Source organism: Martes martes, assembly GCF_963455335.1.
Source record: "Martes martes genome assembly, chromosome: 17".
Lineage (NCBI taxonomy): Eukaryota > Metazoa > Chordata > Mammalia > Carnivora > Mustelidae > Martes > Martes martes.
The window spans coordinates 35368801-35395078 of record NC_137905.1 but is presented as its reverse complement, the minus strand read 5'-3'; the positions used below and the strand labels follow the sequence as shown (position 1 = coordinate 35395078).

The 26278-nt window shown below is 39.8% G+C and overlaps 1 protein-coding gene across 1 annotated transcript in view; it reads right to left on the bottom strand.

Annotated features, from left to right (window-relative positions):
* Positions 1-18900: 18900 nt before the first annotated feature.
* Positions 18901-26278, bottom strand: part of ITFG1 (integrin alpha FG-GAP repeat containing 1) — a 316107-nt gene continuing 308729 nt past the window's right edge. The window contains exon 18 of the mRNA XM_080828159.1: positions 18901-19310. Coding sequence (XP_080684285.1) covers positions 19251-19310 — 60 coding nt within the window. The 3' untranslated portion in view covers positions 18901-19250. The remainder of the gene's footprint in view (positions 19311-26278) is intronic.

The following is a 26278-nucleotide window of genomic DNA, read 5'->3' as shown; positions in this document are numbered from 1 at the left end:
GTTATATAGGAAAAATTCTCCCTTCGAACTCTTCACAACTGCACTGGATCAAGTTTGAGGATGGAGAATTGAAACATGTTTTGCTTTTTTTCTAAACAGAATATTTATGATCAAAAACAAAAAACCTAGAGTAATATTAGGAATCTGACAATTCAGCAAATAACACATCCATTTGTATCAATTTATCTTGTTAGAGGACATTATGTCCCAAGGTTTATCATTCAGATGATACACAACTGATCAAAATTTTGTGCTCAGTATACCTTTCGTCCTGAATAATAGGCATAACAATTTACTAGTTTTCGCATTTATAAGTCACAGTATATAAGTAACACAAAGCCAGTCAGACAGGGCAAGTAACAAATCACCAAACTGAAACCAGGAAAGCAACAGTAAAACTATGGTAAAAGGATGAACAGTGCCAGTAAAATTATATAATGATCAATAAAATGTATCAACGTAAAATATCTGACTTATGAAATTTACAGATTGTGCAACTATGGTAGATCATTTTAAAAATAAAATTATAAGCCCAAATAAACCTATTATTCTTCTCTACTTTATTTAAAGGGTTGCTCACAATTTTCTTTTCCCCCAAATATTTAAAAAACTATCCACAACTCAATCAACCAAATGAGCTGTACTACTGAATAAAAAAATTTTATACAAAGAACAGGGTGAATCTGCACAACAATCAGGGACAGACGCAGTTAGTGATACAGTTGTGACTGTTAATCATTCTAAATTCTATAGCATAATAAACAGTTTCCTGCTAGTTGTATAATAGGATCTTTGCAAATTGCTTGTTATAACCAGGCTTGGATATTCAAACAAACTCCATTAATGGCAAACACAGGACTTATTTAGTACAGGAAGCAGGGCTGTGGTGCTTTGTTCTGTCTTTCGTTCCAACCACGTACCACTGTTCCCTTCTTCCTCTTACCCAAAGGATCAGTAATTTCTCAAATTCAGAAATACCACACATTTTGATTTCAAAGATCATGTGCCCAAGAAGGCACTAATTCTTTAAGGTAGAAATCCATGCCAAAACAAAAATTCTAAACTGCTTAACCATACTGTTTAGTTATATAGAGAACTGCTTGTGATTTGATGCTTAAAACAGGAGTGCCCACCATTTATCCCCACATATCTGGTTCTGGAGTTTAGTTGAGGCCCTGTAAAGATGTGTGTACAGCCTGGGTGGCTCAGTTGGTTAAGCACTGACTCTTGATTTAGGCTCAGGTCATGATCTCAGGTCATGACTGAGCCTGGCCACGAGCCCCGTGAGATTGAGCCTGGACATGAGCACTGTCTAGAGTCCTGCAGTGGGCTCCATGCTAGAGTGTCTCTCTCTCCCACTCCCTCTGTCCCTCCCTGCACCCCCTTCCTCTCTCTTAAAAAAAATTTTTTTTTTTATAAACGGAGATTTACATGATAAAGACAGATGCTGTTCAAGGATCAAGGATACTCCTTTTGCCTTGAATCACTGTCCAATTAGCTCTACGAAAGAGTCTTCTGCCCAGGCCTTCTAGTTTAAGGCCTTACTTTCCACTGTAAAAATCAAGATCAACTTTATTCTTTTTACTGTTAATAGTGGAAACCCTGGCCAATGCAATAAATACTGGAAAGGAGATAAAATTATTATTTATAGACAATGTTACTTAAAACCTAGAAATCCCAAGATAATTACTTGGAAAATTATTACACCTATTAAGAGAAGAGAGTAAGACTAAAATAAATAAACAAGTAAGTAAGTAAATTTAATACAATGGAGAAACAATATGTTTTGGATAATAAAACAACATAAAGGTAACAATTCTTCCCAATAAGTCATATATTTAATTATATTTTAATCAAAATCTTAGTTTTCTGGGGGACTATAATATTGCTGATGCTCATCTTGAAGACTTTTTTATATTAGCTAAGGAAAATCAAAAAATAAAAAGACATAAAATACATAAAAAATACTTATTGTAAAGCTACAGTAATTAAAAATGTAGCAATGGTATAAAAAGAAATAGATGATCTGTCAAGAAACATATCCAGCCCCCACTGTATTACAGGGTCAATCCTTGAGGCTACAGCAATGAACCAAGCAGTCTTGGTCCTTATTCTCAAGGAGCTTAAAGATAAGAAGATGGAAGAAAAGAAAAAGCTCAAGAAATACATATATATATTCCAGAATTTATGTACAGTATTTGAAACTCTCAGTGAAAGGATAGGTTTAATAAATGATTCTGGGGTAACTTGATAATTATTTGGAAAAAAAAAAGCAGATCCCTGCCTTCATGCTAAATAGAAAAATAAATACCAGATTGAAAAAACAAAAAAGGTGAATTATGTATGTATCCTTTTGAGTGGAGAACACCTTCACTTACTAAAGACAAATAAAATCTACAAATAACTGAGAAAAAAAGATTGTCACCAGAAAAAAGTGCCAAAAACCAAAACAATACAAAAATTTAGTCTAATATTAAAAAATTATGTAGATTCTACTGTTGGTCAGGATATAGGAAACTGACATACACTGTCACTGGACTGCAAACTGGCATAACTTTTTGGAGGTTAAGCTGGTAATATATATCGGGGTTTAAAAATGCACAAATCCCACCCAGCAAGTCTACTTCTAGGTGGGAGAATGGAATCAATCACTGGGACAGTAGTATGCACCACAATCACCTGGAGAACTTATTAAAACACAGATTTTGGGAGGCAGGCTTTACTTCCAGAGTTCTGACCTAGTAGGTCTGGGGTTGGGCTTGAGAACTTACATTTTAACAAATTCCCTAGCGATGTTAAAGCTGCTGGCCCTGGGACCATGCTTTGCAGCTCAGCCACCACAATAAGAGAATGATAGTATACTGCAAGAAACGGAAAGAGGATGCCCGTTTTCTCCACTGGTGATGGCAGGGGCAAGGCTGGGTCAAGAGGGATGAAGCAGGGTAGAGGGCAGGCAAAAAGGAGTCAATGAGCTCGTTTTGGAAAAGTTGTTGAATGCTTGGTACCTATTCTTATCATGTTGCTACAAATATTTCTTGTTTCTAAACCTCTGCACTTGCCATGGATCGCCCTTTGCTTCCACCAAATTACCTTTACAGTGTTTAAAACCTGCTTTTTCTAGGAACTTTCAAAATTAATTTTATTTGATAGCATTCAGATTTTTCACTTCTATGCCTATGAGCAGTGTTCTATCTCTGTCTGGTTCTGTTTCTTTTACTTTTACACAAGTTTACACAAGACAGAATATATTTCTGGCAAGCATACAAACTGTTGTGATAAGTAGTTAAGGGCTAGAGTGAAGGCTATCACTAGTAGGGACCTAAGCTCCTTCTATCTTATTGTTCAGTTGTATATGACTTTCCCTTCCAAGTTCATCTTATGGTCCTACATGGATGCTGAAGTGCCAGCCATTATATCTTCATCACAGCTTCCATGCCTGTGTTAAGTGCCAGCAAGAATGAAAAAATAACACAGGACATTCCTCCTTCCTTTAAACACATTTGCCTAGGATCTACAATGATCTCAAAATAAAAATTTTAACTGAACAAAAAAAATCACCACTTTCTCCAAGTTGCACACACATCTAGTTGACCACTCACTGAGTCACAGGGCCACACCTAACCCTAAGGAAAACTGGAAAACCTAGTGTTTCTGTTGGGTGGTCACAGGCTTAATTAAAATTCAGAGAATTACTGAAGTGTAAGATGGATATTGGGAGACAACTGGTTATTTCTGCCATGTCCCCTACAGTCTATTCTGTACTCAGCAGCCAGTGACCCCTTTAAGACATAAACCAGATAAAACTTTCATAAAATCTTCTAATACAGTCCCACTACATTTAGAGTAAATCCATACCCCCTACACTGACTCCAGATGTCCTATGTAATTTAGCATCTAACCATTTCTCTGACCTGATTGCTACAGAGGCCTTCTTCCCACTACTTCAATATACCAAGCTAATTTCTTGCCTTAGGGACTAGCTTATTCCTTTTGCCTAGAATCTCTCTGCATGGCTGGTTCCTTCCTGTCATTCAGGTCTTGTAAGGACATTCTGACTTCTGAAGAAGCTCTTCACTTTCTCCTTCATTCTGTTTTATTATATAAATATTTTAATTATTATTTATATCACTTGATATTTTGCTTATTATTTGTCAATTCCAACTAGAAAGAGGAGCCTTGTCTGATTCACTGATGCATCTCTAGTGACTAGAATATTGTTTGGTGCACAACAGCATTCAATAAAAATTAGATGAATACCTGAAATGACTAAGCATGATCCTGATTACATCCTTTTTGTAACTACAACATGCAGTGCGGAGTCCTGCATTAATAAATTAAGAAGCACACATGTTGGTTAACAGTTGTCACACAGATGACCCAGCTTCTTTTATTAAGCATAAGTCAAGGGACAGAAAAACAACTGACTTTTTTTTTCTTCTCCGATATCCAGCCACTAAGCTTACTTTTCTCAGGCTGGCTCAATTTACCTCTTAGTATTTAAATGTGCCTCTTTCCAATAGGCCTTCCTGTTTTAAGCACCAAAGTGGAAAATGTAAGGTCTGTAGAATTTATCACGAGATGCCTGATGTAACAACAGCCGTAAGGTCTCCTTGCTCTTTACTATTTTTTTAATTCAATTTAATTAATTAATTTATTTGACGAGAGAGAGAGAGAGAGAGAGAGAACACAAGCAGGGGAAGCAGGAGAGGGAGAAGCAGGCTTCCTGCCAAGCAGGGAGCCCGATGCAGGACTCGATACCAGGACCCCAGGATCATGACCTGAGTCAAAGGCAGATGCTTAACTGATTGAGCCACCCAGGCGCCCCAGCTCTTTACTATTTTCTATTACGAAAGCAGAATGGAGTTCGATGAGAGTCCACATACTACTTGAGTTAGTAGTAACTTGTTTTTGATAAAACTATGTTCCACAAAACAGAGTACACAAATTTAATCAAACTCAATTTTACTTATTAGTTAAGAAAGAGGATGGACTTGGCAAACTTTGGGATCTCCAACTTACATATGCTAATCAACTGCCAACCACTTTAAGAAAGACTAACTATAGCAGAAATGCTTTCTTTCCTGCAGAATGTGGCAACCTCCTTGCTGGCCAAGTGCTCCTAAGAGGGCAGTTTTGTATGTTCTCTTTTTATAGGAGTCGTCTTCAGACATTCACAGCAACACATTTTAAGTTGACCAGGTCGCATTTTTAAAGAGTGGTATCTCCTTACCCACTAGTGCTGTAATTTCCAACATACTAGCCCAGGCATGTTTAAACATGTTTAAACCAACATGTTTTAATGCCATTTTGCTCAGGAAGAACTGACGTTTCAGATTAGTACATTGCAATTTTGAGTGATAATAATAAATATGTTAAAAAGTGTTAGTTCTGGGAGGCCATTCCGATGATCCTTTGAGAGGGTGAGGTCCCTCACCAATTACAGCAACCTGGCTCTTATCTATTATCCTTGTATATATTTCTTTGACAGAGAGAGAGATCACAAGTAAGCAGAGAGGCAGGCAGAGAGAGAGGGGGAAGCAGGCTTCCTGCAGAGCAGAGAGCCTGATGTGGGGCTCCATCCCAGGACCCTGTGATCATGGCCTGAGCCGAAGGCAAAGGCTTAACCCACTGAGCCACCCAGGCACCCCTGTATAGTTTGTTTTTAAGTACCCCCTCAGAAGGGTTCCTTTTGAGGAAGTTCTCGTCTACAGAAAGGAAAGTCTGGAAACTAATGGACCCAATAACATCTTAGGGTTCCCCTTTTCAAATCAAAGACCATAATAACTGGGATTGCATAGTGATTGAGGGACACATTTTTTAATCAAGAATTACTCTGCAAGGAGAATAAAATGAAAAAATGAGACTAAAAAAAAAAAAACCTATAGGAGACTGCTGAATGGGTAATAACCAAAAACATAACGTGAGATTATTTTAAAACTTTGGATATGAACTTGTTTTGTAATGCACATGTGTGTTACAGGGCTGCTTGTCTTTTTTTGTAACGGGTGAATCTGGTTTCAAAACATAGATAAAATGGATTCTAGTTTGAGGATTTACTATAATAAAATCAGTGTTTAGTCAGACTTCAATTTTCAGCCTTAAAACATTTCCCTTGTTCCAGGGGAGAAAAGTCAACAAGTTAATTTTGAATAAGACTTTGTTTAAAACTTCACAATTAAAGGGACAGCTTTCCAGTACCGCACTTATTTTTGTATTGTTTACTAGTTTTTGGAAGAGGCATGTGAACAATTGACAGGAATTAATTTTTGTCAGTCTCAGTAAGATTTTAAAAATATAGTGCCAAGGGATATTTATGCTGTTACATGATAAATTTTATAGTAGTTTATACAGTTTAAATATAACAATCTAATAGGATTCTTCTAAAGTGTGAAGAGTGAATAAAATAGTAAAAAATGGGCTTATAATACTAATGCAATATTTTCATGTGACTATGATGCTTAACTTTGACAGAAAGTTAAACCAAATTTTATAAGACCCAGAGGGATCATAAACAGTTAAAAGTGAATAACTCAGTTTTAACAACGTATGAAATGTTTGAACAGCCTAGTAGAGTTATCCTTTTGTTCTTACCATGAGAGTAAAACAAAAAGAATCAATGGCATCTTAAAGAAAATCACCTTCTACTTAAGATCTCACACATTCATTATGGATGATTTGTTTTAGTTAAAACTGACCACAATACTGCAAACAAGGCTTTGGGCAGGTAACAGCTATAATTATGCAAATATTAACTGCCTGTGATAAGAACCTCTTCAGCACTGAAGCAATTCACCTCACAGAATACTTAAGGGCTGCTTTTTCATGCCTTAATGCACACAATGAATGGGAGCACTAGGAAAATCTAGTATTTTTCTAAAAATATAATTTTTTAAAATTAAAAATAACAATTTTTGTATAGGTAACACACAGCATTTGGTTAAAAAAAAAAATCAAGGGTTACAAATGGGGATGCAGTGAAATAGAAGTCTTCCCTTCACTCTGGTCTCTATCTCCCAGATTTGCTTCTCACAATCAACTTTCATTAATTTCTTGAATCTTTCTAGACCAATTCCCCATATTTACAAGCACACACACACAAACTTTAGAAGACTTAAAAATAGCTTGTTTCATCTCTAGCAAGCCTACAGCAACTTAGTTTGAGCTTTAAAAATGCTCCAGCATGTAAAACAATTGTAGGTTTTAGTGTACACTAAAAAGCAAAGCCAAATACTACATTGTTTTCACTGTCAGCTCTGCCATCACCACAGCATTCTTTCCTGAAAGGCTCAACAACTAAATGCTTCACCACAGTGACCAGAGAGGGCAGTATGCACCAACGACAAAAGCACAAGCAGAAAAGCTGCAAATACCTTCAGGATTCAGGAGGACCAGCAATTCTGTCCTATCCGGCTCAGTTCCCATAAAGTTCCGCAGGTAGAGCTGTGTAACAGGGCTAACTTATTTCTCCTTAGGGGGCTGCCCAGATGGAGTGTCATGATGTCGATAACCATAAAGCAATCAAGACAACGAAACAAATCTGGATAATGAACACTAACCGAAAACCTATTGTGCATATAGAATTTATTTTGGAAGAATAAAACAATCTAATTTCCAAGGAATGGCTACACAAATTAGGATTTACAGATAGGAAAACTATACTAAATTATCAGAGTCTTAAATTGTTTTAAAGGATTTTATCTGACAGAGAGCGACGTAGCGAAGGAGGGAACACAAGCGGCGGGGGGGGGGGGGGGGAGATAGTGGGAGAGGGAGAAGCAGGCTCCCCACCGAGCAAGGAGCCCGATGTGGGGCTCAATCCCAGGACCCTGGGATCATGCATGACCTAAGCCGAGGGCAGACGCTTAACGACTGAGCCACCCAGTCGCCCCCAGAATTTTAAATTAGTGAAGGAATCACTAAGAATTCATGGAGTGATATGAAATATTCACTAGGTAGGAAGTCCTGGTATAAGTCTGTAAGTATACAGTTGGGGAAACATTTGAAATTAAACTGCTGATGTCTCAGTTACGCATTTAGGAAAATCTGGAAAGCAGGCAACTGTCCAGTTAAAATTAAAAGCAAAATTATACTGAATTTTCTAATAAACAAATCTGAAAAAAGTGTTGCTTTGGAATGGGAAAAAAACCACCCAAAATTTGTCACTGTACAAATATCAAGCTACAATAATCTGTATGTGACACTGCTGATACAATACCTTAACTCCTTATCCAATATAAAAAAGAGGATATTTCATAGTATTATCAACATACAGCTATTCAGTTTTCAATTTAAATCAGTGGGGGAAAAGGGAAGCCGTTTTTTGGTGGCGGTGCTGTTCCTCTGACAACTGAAAAAAGGAATTATTCAGTCCGAGTTTCGGAAGCAACTTTGTATCACAACCTTAATTATCCGTGCATAAAAATTTCAATGTAAATTAACACCTCCAGGAAAATGCAAAGCAGCTCTAGAGTGTTTGGGAGCTTTGTACGCTTGGCAAGCACACGGTTTTAATTCCTGGTGCCACAAATCAAAAGGAACCAGACACCAGCGGCACGGTATTCCTAGGTCCCGGGAAGCGCCGGGGCGCGGCCGCGAGCAGCGGGCTCTGGGCCGGGCTGAGCCGGGTCTCGGTGCCCGCAGTGGTGCCGCAGCCTCCGCGGTCGCAGCAGGTGGGACCCGGCCCGGCTCGCAGGCCGTTCCGCCACCGGCCACCCGCCACCCGCCAGCGCGGGGCTTGTCGAGAGCGGCTCAGCGACGCCTCGGCCGGGGCTTTTATTTTTTGCGTGGAATGACTTTGTCACTGAATGCTGAAAAAGACCGGCCTTAGCCCCAGTTACACGGACCCCACAACTTTGCGAAGCGATGCGCGGAACTGAAACGAAGAGGCGCGAGGACACGGCTCGGAGGGCCCCGCCGGGCCGCTGCTTCCCGTTCTACCGCGCGTTCCCACCAGCGCCCCGCGGAGCCTGCCCACACGCAGAGGGCTGGGGGAGAGGCGCTCCGCGAGCAAGTCGATCCGGCTGGGCGCGAGAGCTCCGAGGTCCGCGCGGACCAGACAAAGAGGCGCGTCGGGCGCCCGGGAGGGACGCGGAGACGCCGGCCTCGGCCCGCAGGGGGCGCCGTCCGCGGCCCCCGGCGCTTACCTTTGAGGACCGCGCAGAGCTGCTCCAGGGCCATGTTCCCGAGCGGCCCGCGCTTCGCGAGGGGCCGAGGCGGCGGCGGCGAGGAGGCGGCGGCGGCGGGGCGCTCACGGCCCGGCGCGGCGGCAGTCCCGCTCGGCCCCCATCGCCCGCCACAGGCTGCCTCTCCCCGCGGGGCAGGGCTCAGGTCCTGCAGCCCGCCATGCTCGAGTCCCCCGGCGGGCTCCCGCGCTGCCCGAGCCCCCCGACGGGCGCCGCCTCTTGCTCCGCGGCGCTCTGTCCCATCGACTGCCCCGGAGCCGAGGCGCGCTGGCGCGAGGGACGGCACCCGCACGGGCCGCTCCTCCCGCGGCCGCGGCGCGAGCCCCTCCGAAGTGGCGGGCGCGGGGAGCCCAGGCTCATTTAAGCAGGGAGCGCGAGCGCCGCGTGCCGGCCGCGCCGCCTGCGCGCTTGTGCCCGCCCCCCGCCCCCCATCCCCGTCCCCGCCCCCGACCCCGCCCGCGTGCCCCTCGCACTCTACCGGCCAATCGCCAGGCCCGCCCGCGGCCTCGCGCCCCGGGAGGGCAGCGCGCCCGCGACCGTTGGGCTGGGGGCGGGGCGACGAGGTGCTGGGCGCCGCGGTCCAGACCCCTTCGGCAGCGAACCGCGGCTCCGGGAGGCCGGCGCTGGGGGAGAGCCCGGCCCATCCCCCGCCGCTGCAGGGCGTCCGGGGTGAGCTGGTGTGAGCCCTCGAGGCCTCCTGCCCGGGAGGAGCTGGGGAGCCCCCCGCCCACCCCGAGCCCCGCAGCCCTTGTCCATCTCCGTCTGTCTTCGCAGATGGACGGGGCACCGACCCCTCGGCTTCTTAGGACCTCAGTTCAAGGTCAAAACTCTGCCCCGCTAGCCCCAGCTTGATAACCTGCCTGGGGCAGGAGGCGAGGATCTGGGCGGGGGCTCAGGGACAGAGGGCGCCTGAGGTTCTCACCTCCGCTTGGCGTCAGGTGAGTTAACCTGACGGCCGGCCGTGATGATCACTAACATTTCTTAAAGGCTTCCTAGGTTGCCAGGCACAGTACCAAGTACTTTGCTTATCAACTTTTTTTTTTAATCCTCAACCCATCATATGCAGTAGGTACTGTTAGAGGATGGGGATAACGAGGCCAGAAAGGTTAAGTAATTTGTCCAGAGCACAGCGGGGGAAGAAGGCAGGGTTGTGAACCCAGGAATTCTGCCGCCAGAGATCGCAATATTGTCCACTAAGTCATGCTGATGGGTAGCTTGACTCTGCTGATTAAAACAAAACAAAACAAGGCGGGGCCTGGGTGGCTCAGTGGGTTAAAGCCTCTGCCGTCTGCTCAGGTCATGGTCCCAGGGTCCGGGGATCAAGCCCCGCATCGATCCCCGCATCGGGCTCTCTGCTCGGCAGGGAGCCTGCTTCTCTTCCTCTCTCTCTGCCTACTTGTGATCTCTGTCAAATAAATAAATAAAATCTTTAAAAAAACAAAACAAAACACAGCAAAAAACCAATTTGGCAAACTGCATAATATTATCCTTTTTTATTTTCTCCATAGTAATTATCACGCTCTGAAATCACCTAGCTCATCTACTTATTTATTCATCACCTATAGACTGTTTCCCCCTACACTGCTAAAATATGAGCTGCTTGAGAGCAGGAGGCTATATTCATATAGTCACTCAACACGTACTTGTTGAATGTTAACTATGTGCAGAAAACAATAAAATAGGTGCCTAGCGAATTAAGGCTGTGATTAAGGCTCTACCATAATAGAATATTTGTGCCTGTATCTGACACATAGTAGGAACTCCAGAAATACTTGTTAACAAATTACAGTTAAGGACAATGTTAGGCAACTGAAAAAACTCTTCCAGGGATGTCAACCTCTTCTCTCTTTCCTTCTGTCCCTCAAAGAAAGGCACAAAAGTATTCACAAGGTTTGCAAGTGAAAACATATTTAACACCAGTTAATAGCAAGATATTTAGCCCTTTATCATGTGCTATGGACAGTATAAAAGATGTGTATGTGTTGGTTCCCAAGATAAATCATCTACAAATCCCAAGTCACTTGTGAGATTGCACAGAAGAACCAACTAGTAAATAAAACATTTGAGATCCTTTTCCACAAATATAAAGTGACATATTGGAAGACGTGGACAGTAGTAAGAGTTTTAAATGTAAGTCACAGACAATGTGGTCAAAAAGAATTAGGAAGAAAGAGCCCTCTCAACTTCTGGAACAGAATACGTTCTTAATGCATAGTTGTTGACTGAAGGAAGAATGGGTGTCTGTAATGTCATCAGAGAGTGCTTCATGGAGGAGGTGACCCACAAAGAATGGAAAGGCTATGGATGGCAAATGGAGGAGAAGGCAGAAGAGCTTTCAAGTCAGGCAATGAGCAAGGGTTAGCATTGCATTTGGGGCAAGTTTTGAGTCTGACAGTAAAGCTAGAATAGAATATGGTGGGCTTTGATTACGGAGATTCTTACTTAAATGATAGGCAGAGGGGTTTGTGTTTGATTCAGGAGGCCAGAGGCATAATTTTTAATAGTGGAGTTATGGAGCTCTGGAAAAACTAATCTGTCAGTTCAGTTGAGGATATAGTGAAAGGAGGGAGGGGACTAGAGCAACTGTGGTAATTTAAAAAGTATACACACAGGACTGCCCTTTGAGTAGCCCTTGCTGGTAGAACCATTTTGATGAAACCTAAAAAGGTTTTTAATCCTCTAGGATATTGGCTGGGATATAGATTCCCAGGGAATAGATTGGGAATGCTCAATTTTGGCTCTCTTTTAAGACAACTATCTTTTGGCTGTGTTAGTGTAATTGTCTATAGTAGATTTTTCAAGGAATATGATAAAGCACAGATCATAGCTGGGACTACTGTGTGGCCATATGTTAACTAAATCAAAAGGAAAGCACTTTGAATACCTCTTTTTGTATTTTGTATTTGTATTTGAATGATTATTTCCCTGCAAGACCACCCAGTAACACTCAAGTCTGTTCCCAGGTTACCTGCCAGTTCCCAGATAATTGGGGACTTTATTTTCATTGCATCCCACCTGATCTTTCAAGGCATAGTTTTAGCTTCTCCCAGGTCTTCAGAGAATGATTGCTATAGTTTAAATTTGCTTTTCTCGGGGTGCCTGGGTGGCTCAGTGGGTTAAGCCTCTGCCTTTGGCTCAGGTCATGATCTCAGGGTCCTGGGATCAAGCCCCACATCGGGCTCTCTGCTTGTCAGGGAGCCTGCTTCCTCCTCTCTCTCTCTGCCTACTTGTGATCTCTGTCAAATAAATAAATAAAAGTCTTAAAAAGAAATTTGCTTTTCTCCGACCAGATCCCCTGTAGCACTTGAATGGTATGTACCATTGACATACTATGAAAATGAATCGTTTTAAAAATACAGCATTTTATCTCAGTGTTTGTATACTGAACAGCTTTTTGTTGTCTGTCTTTTCCACTAGAGGTAGGGAGCTCTGACATTTTATTAAATGATAGCCTAGGAAGGCAGGTTGTTCTGTTTAGAGGTTTTTATGGACTGAATGTTTGTTTCGCTTAGAATTCTTATGTTGAAGTCCTAACCTCCAGGACTGTGTTTGGAGATGGGACCTCTAAGGTTAAATGAGGGTGGGGTCCTGATCTGATGGGATTAGTGTCTTTATAAGAAGAGATACCAGACAGAGCGCCCCCTCTCCTTGACACTCCAGCACAGAGGAAATGCCCAGTGCGGACAGTGTGAGAAGGTAGTGTTTAGCAAGGCCATAAGAGTTCTCACCAGAAACCAGATTGGCTGGAGCTTTGATATGGGACTTCCAGTCTCCAGAGCTGTGAGAAAATATATACTGCTTAAGTCCCCCAATCTATGGCATTTTGTTATGGAAGTCAGAGTAGACCCATACGGAGCTATGATTAAGGAAGACAGAGGAATTTACACATAACCACGCTGATGTACAGAAAATCTATTTTGTACTGAAGTAACATAGGGGGTCTCACATTGCTTTTCTTACAGTGTGTGGCTATGGCAACAATGATGGCAACATTTAATGAAAAGCGATATCGTATAGATTTGTTATTATGCAACTGTAGTGTTTTTTAGGGAAAGAAAAGAGGAAACTAAAAAAAAAAAAAAATTAACTCCTATTCGTCTGCTTGGGCTGCTGTAACAAAATACCACAGACTGGGGGTCTTAAACAATAGAAATGTATTTTCTCATAGTTTTGGAGGCTGGAAGTCCAAGATCAAGGTGCACATGGGCTTGGTTTCTGGCGAGACTTCTCTTCCTGGCCTGTAGACTGCAGACTTCTTGCTATGTCTTCACCTGGCCCTTCCTCTGTGCCCTGCAAACTTCATGTCTGTTCCTCTTAGAAGGACAGCACTCAGATTGCATTAAGATCCCACCCTTATGACCTATTTGACCTTAATTACATCCTCAAAAGCCCAGTCTCCACATACCCTCACACTAAGGGTTAGCGCTTCAGTATGTGAATTTAGGGGTAGCGGACACAATTCAGTCCCTATACGTACACACTCCTGAATCAAAATTACTCATTAAAAGAATCATTGTTAATGATTTTGAAGAAGATCTGCTTCCAGTGAGTTGAAACCAGTTCTTTCAGTAACACTGAATACTTATTATTATTATAATATTATAATATTATATATATTATAAAATATATTATTATTATTATTATTAACACCGATATACTGAATACTTATTATTATTAACACCGATACTTATTTCCATTTTTCTGCTTAGTGGAATTCCAAAGCAAGGTTTTTAAGAAATACTGCCTACTACCAGTACTCAAAGTATTACGTACGTACTTTAGTATAAAATACTAAAGTATTTCAACTTTATCAGGAGAATTTCTGATCATCCAGGTACTTTCATTTGATTGTGAAAAAATACGGTCCTAATGATACTTTTTAGAATAACACTGCTAACAATGGTGTCATTTTCCCTTCCTTCCTTCCTTCATTCGTCCCTCCCTCCCTCCCTCTCTTTCTTTCTTTCTTTGAGGGGAAGATGGGTAGAGGGAGAGGAAGAAAGTCTTAATCACTCTCCATTCAGAGCTTGATCTTATGACTCTGAAATCATGACCTGCCTGAACCCAAATCCAAGAGTTAGCACTTACCGGACTGAGCCACCCAGGCCATCCCTGGTATCATTTTCTTAAAAGCCAAAACCCCATTTTGAAATATCTGTTTACTTTATGCTTAAGCCTGTTTACTGCAAGCTGAAATGAATGCTGTTTTATTCCTACAACATGAAACCATAATATTAAACTATAACAGTCTTCATATAGTTATTTGGTACTGTATGCTAGATAAAAGAACTTTCTTAAACGTTCAACTTAAGGGCTTGATGGACTGAATATTTGTGCTGCTTGATATCCTATGCTCTTAATGCTAGTGTGATTAGAATGTATATATATTCAACTATATATTGGTGTTATTCAATTTTCATTTTTGTAAGGAAGTTGTGTCTAAATTATTACAATTATTAGCAACAAATCTTAAACTATTTTTTATGCTGTAAAAGATATAAGATTTGTAATGAAACATATTTCTAGGTATGAGATTTACAAAAGGATTTTGGAAAACTTTTGTAAGATTTTTTTAAAAATTGTGAAATATAATACTCAGAAAAGTGTCTAAAACAAACATGTATGTAGTTAATTATAAAGCTAATGCCATGTAAACATCACCCAGATCAAGAAATAAAATTTGACATATACCCTGAAGCTTCTCATGTGCTTGTCTCTGATTATAATCTTCTCCCAATTCTCTAGAGTTTATCACTATTCTTTTATCATTTCCTTCCTTTTGTTTTTTTTTTCCTCATAGAACATAACTTCTTTTCTCCTTTTTAAAATGAAGTGTAGTTTACATACAATATTATATTAGTTTATGGTGTACAACATAGTGGTTTGATAATTGTACACATTACAAAATGTTTAGCACAATAAATGTAGTTATCATCTGTTAACACATGAAGTTATTACCATCTTATTATATCCCCTCTGCTGTACTTTTCATCTTGTGACATATTTATTGTGAAACTGGAATTTTTTATATATATATATATTTTTAAAGGTTTTATTTATTTATTTGACAGACAGAGATCACAAGTAGGCAGAGAAAGAGAGGAGGAAGCAGGCTCCCCGCTGAGCAAGAGAGCCCGATGTGGGGCTCGATCCCAAAACCCTAGGATCCTGACCTGAGCCAAAGGCAGAGGCTTTAACCCACTGAGGAACCCAGGCACCCCTGGAAATTTTTTAATCTCTTAATCCCCTTTACCTATTTGCCTGTCCCATCTGGCAACCACTAATTTGTTCTCTGTATTTATGAATCTATTTCTGATTATTTGTTTGCTTAATTTGCATTTCCCAAATTTGAACATATTTTTATATGTTTATTGGCTACTTGGATTTCCTTTTTTAGTGAATGACCTATTCAAAACTTTCGCCCATTTTTTGCTGGGCTGTCTTTTAAAATAATTTTATAGAATTTCTCTATTTTGTATAACTAATCAGTTACGTGTGTTGAAATATTTTCTTTCATTTTATGACTTGTTTTCATCCTTTCAATAGTGTCTGTGAACAGAAGTTATTAATTTTAATATGCTCCTGTATAGAAAGAATTTTCCCTTTAGTGTTTTTAGTGACCTGAATAAGAAACCCATCCTTACCCCAGGATCATGAAGTTATTTATGTATATTAAATACTAAAAGCTTATAAATTTGTATTACACATTTGGGTTTGGAATCCATTTGTCTCTTCACTAATACTACACTGTATTAATCATTATAACTTTAAATTAAGTTTTGATATCTGACAGAGCAAGGTCTTGTTCTTTCTCTAGATAGTCTTGGCTATTCTTGGCCTTTTGTATTTCTGTATACATTTTAGAGACAGCTTATCAAGTTTAGCAGCTACTACAACAAAACTCTGTTGGGATATTGAATAGAGTTGGGGATGATTTGACATCTTTACAATACTTTGTCATCCTGTCCAAAAACATTTCATAAATGTACATTTATGGAAGACTTCTTAATTTTCTGAAGAAAGTTTTATAATTGACTCTGCAGAGATGTGATACATCTTGTGTTGTTCATGGGTAGCTGACTTTGATGAGTTTATAAATATTACCTGTCTTAAAATCCATTTTGTATCCAATTTGTTCATATATAAAAATGCAGTTGACTTTAGATACCACCAAATTGTTCTCCGGAGTGGTCTTACCACTTCTGCCTTCCTATCAGAAGTATGAGAATTCCAGTTGCTTCCATTCCTCATCCATGTCAACACTTAGAATTGTCAATATTTTTTGTTTTAGCTGTTATAGTAGGTGTGTAATTGTATTTCTTCATGATTTTAATATTCACTTACCTAACAGCTAATGGTGTGTGGTATCTTTTCATCAGTTGCCGTTTGTATATCTTTTTTAGTGACATGTCCCAGTACTTGCACACTTTTAAACTGGGTTGTTATGTACTGCTGACTTTTTTTTTTTTTTTTAAGATTTATTTATTTATTTATTTGACACACAAGTAGGCAGAGAGGCGGCAGAGAGAGAGAAAGAGAAGGAAGCAGGCTCCCTGCCGAGCAGAGAGCCCGATGTGGGGCTCGAACTCAGGACCCTGGGATCATGACCTGAGCTGAAGGCAGAGGCTTAACCCACTGAGCCACCCAGGCGCCCCTGTACTGCTGACTTTTAAGAATTCTTTATACATTTTGGATATAAGCCCATTGATAGAGATGTGATTTGCAAATATTTTCTTCCCATATGCAGCTTGTCTATTCATAGTCTTGAAAGTGGTTTTGGCAAAGAAAATGTCTTTAATTTAGAAGTCAAATTTATCAATATTTTCTTTTATGGATCATACTTTTGGTGTTATTTCTAAGAACTTTTTGCCTAACTCATGACAATATTCATGAAGTTCATGAAGATATTCTTCTATGTTTTCTTCTAAAAGTCTTATAGTTTTATGTTTTACATTTACGTTTATGATCTATTTTTTTTAAAGATTTTATTTATTTATTTGACAGAGATCACAAGTAGGCAGAGAGGCAGGCAGAGAGAGAGGAAGGGAAGCAGGCTCCCCACCGAGCAGAGAGCCCGACGTGGGGCTCAATCCCAGGACCCTAGGACCATGACCTGAGCCGAAGGCAGAGGCTTTAACCCACTGAGCCACCCAGGCGCCCCTATGATCTATTATTAAAAAAGATTTACTTATTGAGAGAGAGAGAGAGAGCATGGGGGAAAGGGGCAGAGGGAGAGGGAGAGAATCTTATACAGGCTCTGCGCTTTCACGACCCTGAGATTATGACCTGAGCTGAAACCAAGAGTTGGATGCTTAACCATATGAGCCACCCAGGTGCCCCATTTTATGATGCATTTTTGTTAATCTGTCATAGAGGGTGTGAGATTTAGATGGAGCTCCTTTTTTTCTTTGCCTATATTTGGCCAATTGTTCTAACTCCATCTGTTGAAATAGAATCCACTGAATCACTTTTACAAAAGTATAAATGATCAAATAGCTTTATTTGTGTAAGTTTTTTTCTTGATCCTCTATTCTGTTCTATTGTCATTGCTCTATGTGTCTATCTTTTTGTCAATACCATATTATCTTGGTTACTATAACTTTATTATAAAGACTCACTGGAAGTTTTAAAATCAGTTTGATTCCTCCAGCTTTGCCTTCTTTTTCAAAATAATTTTAAGCCGTTCTACTTCCTTCACTCTTTTATATAAATTTCAATACACAGTATTTATGTTTCAATACACAGTATTTATTAAGGAGACATATTAACATGCTCAGATACACAAAGTAAACCACTTATACACATGCCATTCTCAATGAACTGTAAAGAAAAAAAATTACACGAAGAACAAAATTAGGTAAGTTTTTGTGTTTTATAGCCATCACATGTCCATTTCATATTAGAAAATTAACATTGATATATAAACTTTTCCCAGTCTTAGATTTAAGTCTTAAAGTAACTTTTTGGTGAGGTGAAGTTCACAAAAATTTGCACTGAAGTCTGAATGTAAATTAGAGACTCTATGCTTTTGAGCATAAAAATGTGGTTGAAGATTTGCATTCTTAGATGCTATCTATAGCAGTTTCCTTTCAAGAAATCAAATGTTCTTCATTATCACATGATAACGATCAGTGTTGAAATGAAAAATTTTAGTGCATATTAATCCTTGGAGGGTACTATAATTTTTAGTTAATATGAGCAAGTAATAAATTGTCATATAAGATGCCAGCCACTAAGAATTTAGGTTTCCCAAAGAATATGATTTCCTCATGCTTGAAAATTACATTCTACTGAGTCTATATATTTTGATAATTAGTTTTAGAAGTTTGTAAAAAAAAAAAACCAACTAATAATAGTAATCATGACAAGTACCACTTATTGAGCAGTTAACTAACTCTGTGCTAGGCACCAATCTAAGCACTCCACATCCATCATCCCATCTGATGTTTACAAACCCAAGCTGAGTAGTATTACTAGCCCCATTTGTAAACAAGAAAACTTAGGCTCACAGAGGTTAACAACCAAATTCAAACAGCTTGGAAGTGGTGGAACCAGGAATAAGGCAAGCCCACTGGACTGCAATTCCAAAGCCTGAGTATCTAAGCTCTAGCCCGTGTGTCGTCACCTGCTGTGACTAAGGTGAAATAACGTTATCTGTGATACATTCACAAAGGCGTAATTTGTACTGTTAGAATAAGAAGCAAGACCAATTCAAGTGGAACACAAAAATCCCTGCTCATTTATTTTTATTTATACATGTCTTTTCCCATCATCATTATTCTAGTAAGATTATAAATACAGAAACACCTGAGTACATGCAACACATTCCACAAAGTAACAAAAATGTACAGCACATTTAAATAACCCAAATTATTGTATACAAAGTGCTTTAAAAAAAGACCTTGTGACACATTCAGACCATATTTATTTGAATACTTTTCAATAATTACCAAAGGATACATCATTTATAAATAATACTCAAAATCTCTTATTTTCTTCTATTAGCCAAATTTAGTGTTTCAATTAATCAAGTGAATAGCTGTTCCATTATGTAATATTAAAGGCAAGTCACATAGCATCAAAATGAAACCGATGCGCTTCTTGTCGTTTTTCTCTATCATCTGCTTTCTGAAAAAGAATTTTAGATTAGTTTATAAATAACAGGAAAATGTCAAGAAAACACTCATTTCTGAAATATAAAGTAATTAAAAAAAACAAATCTCTAAGTAAATAGTAGATAAAAGATGTGATTTTATTACATAATAATCTTATGAAATTTTTATAGTTTATAGTAGCTATTTTATAATTAATAACTCACTAATTAATTTTAAAAACCAATAAGAAATGTTCCGTAAATACTTAGCTTGTTATCATTTATTATTTATTTGAAAGTAGTAGTAAACATTAGATCCTACAAGGATGGAACTATATTTTTCCCATTATAAGCACTAATATTAATAAATGATTCTAGGTAAGGTACATTAGTTATTTTGGCCTTAACCTATCGATTTAGCATATATTCATTGACCCTCCACTCCCAGCAAAGTACTGTGCTTGGTATTTTGAGGGATTAAAAAAATCCTCAGTTTTGTATCATGTTCTCAAAAAACTTAAAGAAAAAAAAGCATATTTGAATAACTGTATTTCAGGGAAAAAAATGAAAACTGTCACTAATATTCTTGGAGAGACATTACTTCTAGGTTGGAATGAGGAAAGGGAAAGCTTTGAAAAGATGGTGTTTATGGAAATGGAGGGGGAGAGGCACTCCTTCCAAGCAGGGGTAGAACAGGTGCAATCATGGAAGTTGGGCAGGAGGAGGGAATATGTGAAAGCAGCTGGTAAGAAGCGAGGTTGGAAAGGTATATGGTGGAGTCACATGGAAGTTCTATGAAGGCTAGGCTAAGGAGTTGACACATTTTAGGCAGGGATTTTTGAGCAGAGGAGTGACATGACTAAGGCTAAACCTGATGATGAGTCAGATGGCAGCAATGTGATCAATGGAGCAAAAAGAGAAAGAATGGATTCAGGGAGGTAAGGCAGGACTGGACAGGACAAGGAGCTGAACCTAAAGCCCTGGGAGTAGAAATGCAGAAATGGGAGTCAGCTGCATGGATCATCATGGAAGCAGAAGCAGAGGGCAACTGATCAAATTTTATAGGTAAGTAGGAAAGCAGAGAGATGAAGCTTTAAAATATTTGTTTTAAGGTGCTTGTAAGTGATCTAGGTAGAGATGTCATGGAGACAGCTCAAAATGGGCTAAGAGAACTGTAGGAACAGATGAGTGTTAGGGATATTTGAGGTAATAGCTTGAAACTGTGGTTTTGGATAAAACTGGCAGGAAAAGTGTAGAAAGAAGACACCTTATGGCAGACACTGTGGTTAGGAAATGGTCGAAAGGAGCACCCAGCTAGGTGAAAGAGAAGTGGTCAAAGAGGTAGGAGATGAACCATAGTATCACAGGAGAGTGAGTATACATGGTCAAATCCGTATCTGTATTTAAACTTCAATTTTTAGCCATTGCATCATTATTATTTTAAGTCCACAATGTTTACACTATAATCAGAAGATCTGAGAAATTAATGAAATTAATTTCCTTTCCTTTATAGGTCTAGAGCTATGTAGTACTTCAGACTATGTTCTGACACTTCTGGACAAAAGTATGTAGGATCATCCTTTATTTTATGTCTTAAGTTGCAATCTTTTTTTTTTTTTAAGATTTTATTTATTTATTTGACAGAGAGAGATCACAAGTAGGCAGAGAGGCAGGCAGAGAGAGGGAGAGGGGAGCAGGCTCCCTGCTGAGCAGAGAGTCCGATGCGGGACTCGATCCCAGGACCCCGAGATCATGACCTGAGCCGAAGGCAGTGGCTTAACCCACTGAGCCACCCAGGCGCCCCTTAAGTTGCAATCTTTTTTTTTTTTTTTTTTTTTTTTTAAATTTTTTATTTATTTTCAGCGTAACAGTATTCATTGTTTTTTCACCACACCCAGTGCTCCATGCAATCTGTGCCCTCCCTAATACCCACCACCTGGTTCCCCCACCCTCCCACCCCGCCCCTTCAAAACCCTCAGGTTGTTTTTCAGAGTCCATAGTCTCTCATGGTTCACCTCCCCTTCCAATTTCCCTCAACTCCCTTCTCCTCTCCATCTACCCTTGTCCTCTATATTATTTGATATGCTCCACCAATAAGTGAAACCATATGATACTTGACTTTCTCTGTTTGACTTATTTCACTCAGCATAATCTCTTCCAGTCCTGTCCATGTTGCTACAAAAGTTGGGTATTCGTCCTTTCTGATGGAGGCATAATACTCCATAGTGTATATGGACTACATCTTCCTTATCCATTCATCCGTTGAAGGGCATCTTGGTTCTTTCCACAGTTTGGCGACCGTGGCCATTGCTGCTATAAACATTGGGGTACAGATGGCCCTTCTTTTCACTACATCTGTATCTTTGGGGTAAATACCCAGCAGTGCAATTGCAGGGTCATAGGGAAGCTCTATTTTTAATTTCCTGAGGAATCTCCACACTGTTCTCCAAAGTGGCTGCACCAGTTTGCATTCCCACCAACAGTGTAAGAGGGTTCCCCTTTCTCCACATCCTCTCCAACACACGTTGTTTCCTGTCTTGCTAATTTTGGCCATTCTAACTGGTGTAAGGTGGTATCTCAATGTGGTTTTGATTTGAATCTCCCTGATGGCTAGTGATGATGAACATTTTTTCATGTGTCTGGTAGCCATTTGTATGTCTTCATTGGAGAAGTGTCTGTTCATATCTTCTGCCCATTTTTTAATATGATTATCTGTTTTGTGTGTGTTGAGTTTGAGGAGTTCTTTATAGATCCTGGATATCAACCTTTTATCTGTACTGTCATTTGCAAATATCTTCTCCCATTCCGTGGGTTGCCTCTTTGTTTTGATGACTGTTTCTTTTGCTGTGCAGAAGCTTTTTATCTTGATGAAGTCCCAGAAGTTCATCTTTGCCTTTGTTTCCTTCGCCTTTGGAGACATATCTTGAAAGAAGTTGCTGTGGCTGATATCAAAGAGGTTACTCCCTATGTTCTCCTCGAGGATTCTGATGGATTCCTGTCTCACGTTGAGGTCTTTTATCCATTTCGAGTTTATCTTTGTGTACGGTGTAAGAGAATGGTCAAGTTTCATTCTTCTACATATAGCTGTCCAGTTTTCCCAGCACCATTTATTGAAGAGACTGTCTTTTTTCCACTGGATATTTTTTCCTGTTTTGTCAAAGATTATTTGACCATAGAGTTGAGGGTCCATATCTGGGCTCTCTACTCTGTTCCACTGGTCCATGTGTCTGTTTTTATGCCAGTACCAAGCTGTCTTGGTGATCACAGCTTTGTAGTAAAGCTTGAAATCAGGTAATGTGATGCCACCAGTTTTATTTTTGTTTTTCAACATTTCCTTAGCAATTCGGGGTCTCTTCTGATTCCATACAAATTTTAGTATTATTTGCTCCAGCTCTTTGAAAAATACTGGTGGAATTTTGATTGGAATGGCATTAAAAGTATAGATTGCTCTGGGCAGTATAGACATTTTAACGATGTTTATTCTTCCCATCCAAGAGCATGGAATGGTCTTCCATCTTTTTGTGTCTTCTTCAATTTCTTTTAGGAGTGTTCTGTAGTTCCTCGAGTACAGATCTTTAACCTCTTTGGTTAGGTTTATTCCGAGGTATCTTATGGTTTTTGGTGCTATAGTAAATGGAATCGATTCTCTAATTTGCCTTTCTGTATTTTCATTGTTAGTGTATAAGAAAGCCACTGATTTCTGGACATTGACTTTGTATCCTGCTACATTACTGAATTGCTGTATGAGTTCTAGTAGTTTGGAGGTGGAGTCTTTCGGGTTTTCCATATAAAGAATCATGTCATCTGCGAAGAGAGAGAGTTTGACTTCTTCCTTGCCAATCTGGATACCTTTTATTTCTCTTTGTTGTCTGATTGCTGTTGCTAGGACTTCTAATACTATGTTGAACAAGAGTGGTGAGAGTGGGCATCCTTGTCGTGTTCCTGATCTCAATGGGAAGGCTGCAAGCTTTTTCCCATTGAGGATGATATTTGCTGTGGGTTTTTCATAGATAGATTTGATGAAGTTCAGGAATGTTCCCTCTATCCCTATACTTTGAAGCGTTTTAATCAGGAACGGATGCTGGATTTTGTCAAAAGCTTTTTCTGCATCAATGGAGAGGATCATGTGGTTCTTCTCTCTTCTCTTATTGATTTGTTCTATCACATTGATTGATTTGCGAATGTTGAACCATCCTTGTAACCCAGGGATGAATCCTACCTGGTCATGGTGGATAATCTTTTTAATGTGCTGTTGGATCCTGTTTGCTAGGATCTTGTTGAGAATCTTAGCATCCATATTCATCAGTGATATCGGTCTGAAATTCTCCTTTTTGGTAGGGTCTTTGCCTGGTTTGGGGATCAGGGTAATGCTGGCTTCATAAAAAGAGTCTGGAAGTTTTCCTTCTGCTTCAATTTTTTGAAACAGCTTTAGGAGAATAGGTATTATTTCTTCTTTGAAAGTTTGATAGAATTCCCCAGGGAATCCGTCAGGTCCTGGGCTCTTGTTTTTTGGGAGGTTTTTGATCACTGCTTCAATCTCGTTACTAGATATCGGTCTATTCAGGTTGTCAATTTCTTCCTGGTTCAATTTTGGGAGTTTATAGTTTTCCAGGAATGCATCCATTTCATCTAGGTTGCTTAGCTTATTGGCATATAACTGTTGATAATAGCTTCTGATGATTGTTTCTACTTCCTTGGTGTTAGTTGTGATCTCTCCCTTTTCATTCATAATTTTATTAATTTGGGCTTTCTCTCTTTTCTTTTGGATTAGTGTGGCCAATGGTTTATCGATCTTATTGATTCTTTCAAAAAACCAGCTTCTAGTTTCGTTGATACGTTCTACTGTATCTCTGGTTTCTACCTCGTTGATCTCTGCTCTAATCTTGATTATTTCCCTTCTTACGTGTGGAGTTGGTTTGATTTGTTGTTGATTCTCCAGTTCTTTAAGGTGTAGAGACAGCTGGTGTATTCTGGATTTTTCAATTTTTTTGAGGGAGGCTTGGATGGCTATGAATTTCCCCCTTAGGACCGCCTTTGCTGTATCCCATAGGTTTTGGAGTGAAGTGTCTTCGTTCTCATTGGTTTCCATAAATTGTTTAAGTTCTTCTTTGATCTCCTGGTTGATCCAAGCATTCTTAAGCAAGGTGGTCTTTAGCTTCCAGGTATTTGAGTTCCTTCTGAACTTTTCCTTGTGATTGAGCTCCAGTTTCAAAGCATTGTGATCTGAGAATATGCAGGGAATCATCTCAGTCTTTTGGTATCGGTTGAGCCCTGATTTGTGACCCAGTATGTGGTCTATTCTGGAGAAGGTTCCATGTGCACTTGAGAAGAATGAGTATTCTGTTGTTTTAGGGTGGAATGTTCTGTATATATCTATGAGGTCCATCTGGTCCAATGTGTCATTCAATGCTCTTATTTCTTTATTGATTTTCTGCTTCGATGATCTGTCTATTTCTGAGAGAGGCGTGTTAAGATCTCCTACTATTAATGTATTCATATCAACATGACTCTTTATCTTGATTAATAGTTTTCTTATGTAATTGGCTGCTCCCATATTGGGGGCATAGATATTTACAATTGTTAGATCATCTTGGTGGATAGTCCCTTTAAGAATGACGTAGTGTCCTTCTGTATCTCTGACTACCGTCTTTAGTTTAAAATCTAATTTATCTGATATGAGAATCGCTACCCCGGCCTTCTTTTGAGGCCCATTGGCGTGAAAGATGCTTCTCCATCCCTTCACTTTCAGTCTGGGTGTATCTTTAGGTTCAAAATGGGTCTCTTGTAGACAACATATGGATGGGTCCTGTCGTTTTATCCAATCTGCAACCCTGTGTCGTTTTATGGGTGCATTTAGGCCATTCACATTGAGAGTGATTATTGAGAGATACGTTTTTATTGACATTGTGTTATCTTTGAAGTCTTTCTTTCTGTCGATTGTCTCTATATTTCTGTTCAATGCTATTCTTAGAATTTTTCCTCTTTTATAGAACCCCCCTTAATATTTCCTGCAGTGTCGGCTTGGTGGTTGCATAGTCTTTCAAGCCTTGCCGGTCTTGGAAACTCTTTATCTCTCCATCCATTTTGAATGTCAGTCTTGCTGGATAAAGTATTCTTGGCTGCATGTTCTTCTCATTTAGTGCCCTGAATATATCTTGCCAGCCCTTTCTGGCTTGCCAGGTCTCTGTGGACAGGTCTGACGTTATTCTGATGGGCTTTCCTCTGTATGTAAGGAGCCTCTTTGTCCTAGCGGCTTTCAAGAGATTGTATCTACAATTATGATTCCTCAATTTTACTATGAGGTGCCTGGATGTTTTTTTTGAATTTATAATCTTGGGGGGGGACCTTTCTACTTCTAGTACATGAACACTTGTTCCATTCGCAAGATTGGGAAAATTTTCATGAAAAACTTGATCCACTATATCTTCTAGACTTCTTTCTTTCTCCTCCCCTTCAGGGATTCCAATAATTCTGATGTTGGAACGTTTCATGGCATCATTTATTTCCCTGATTCTGTTTTCGTGGCTTCTAAGCTGTTTGTTCCAGGCTTCCTCCTGATCCTTTCTCTCTATTTGTTTGTCCTCCAGATCACTAATTCTATCTTCTGTCTCAGTTACCCTAGCTTTTAGAGAATTTAGATTAGATTGGAACTCATTGAGAGCGTTGTGAACCTCATCCCTGGTGGCCTTCAGCTCTGCCCTAACATTATGAACCTCCTCTCTGGTCGCTTTCAATTCTGCCCTAATCAATTCTGTTTGGTCATCCATGGCTTTCTCCAACCTAGCTATTGCCTGGATAATTGTTAGCCTGAATTCTCTTTCTGACATATTGTCTATGTTGATAGCCGTTAGCTCTGTTGCAGAAGGCCCATCCTCTGTATTTTTCTTCTGTTGGGGATTCCTCCTCCTAGTCATTTTGGTGAGAGATGACTGGACGGATGTAGCTGGATGTATTGACCGTGGTGCAGTCAAGGTGCACCCTGGAACGCTTCTGAGCACTCAGG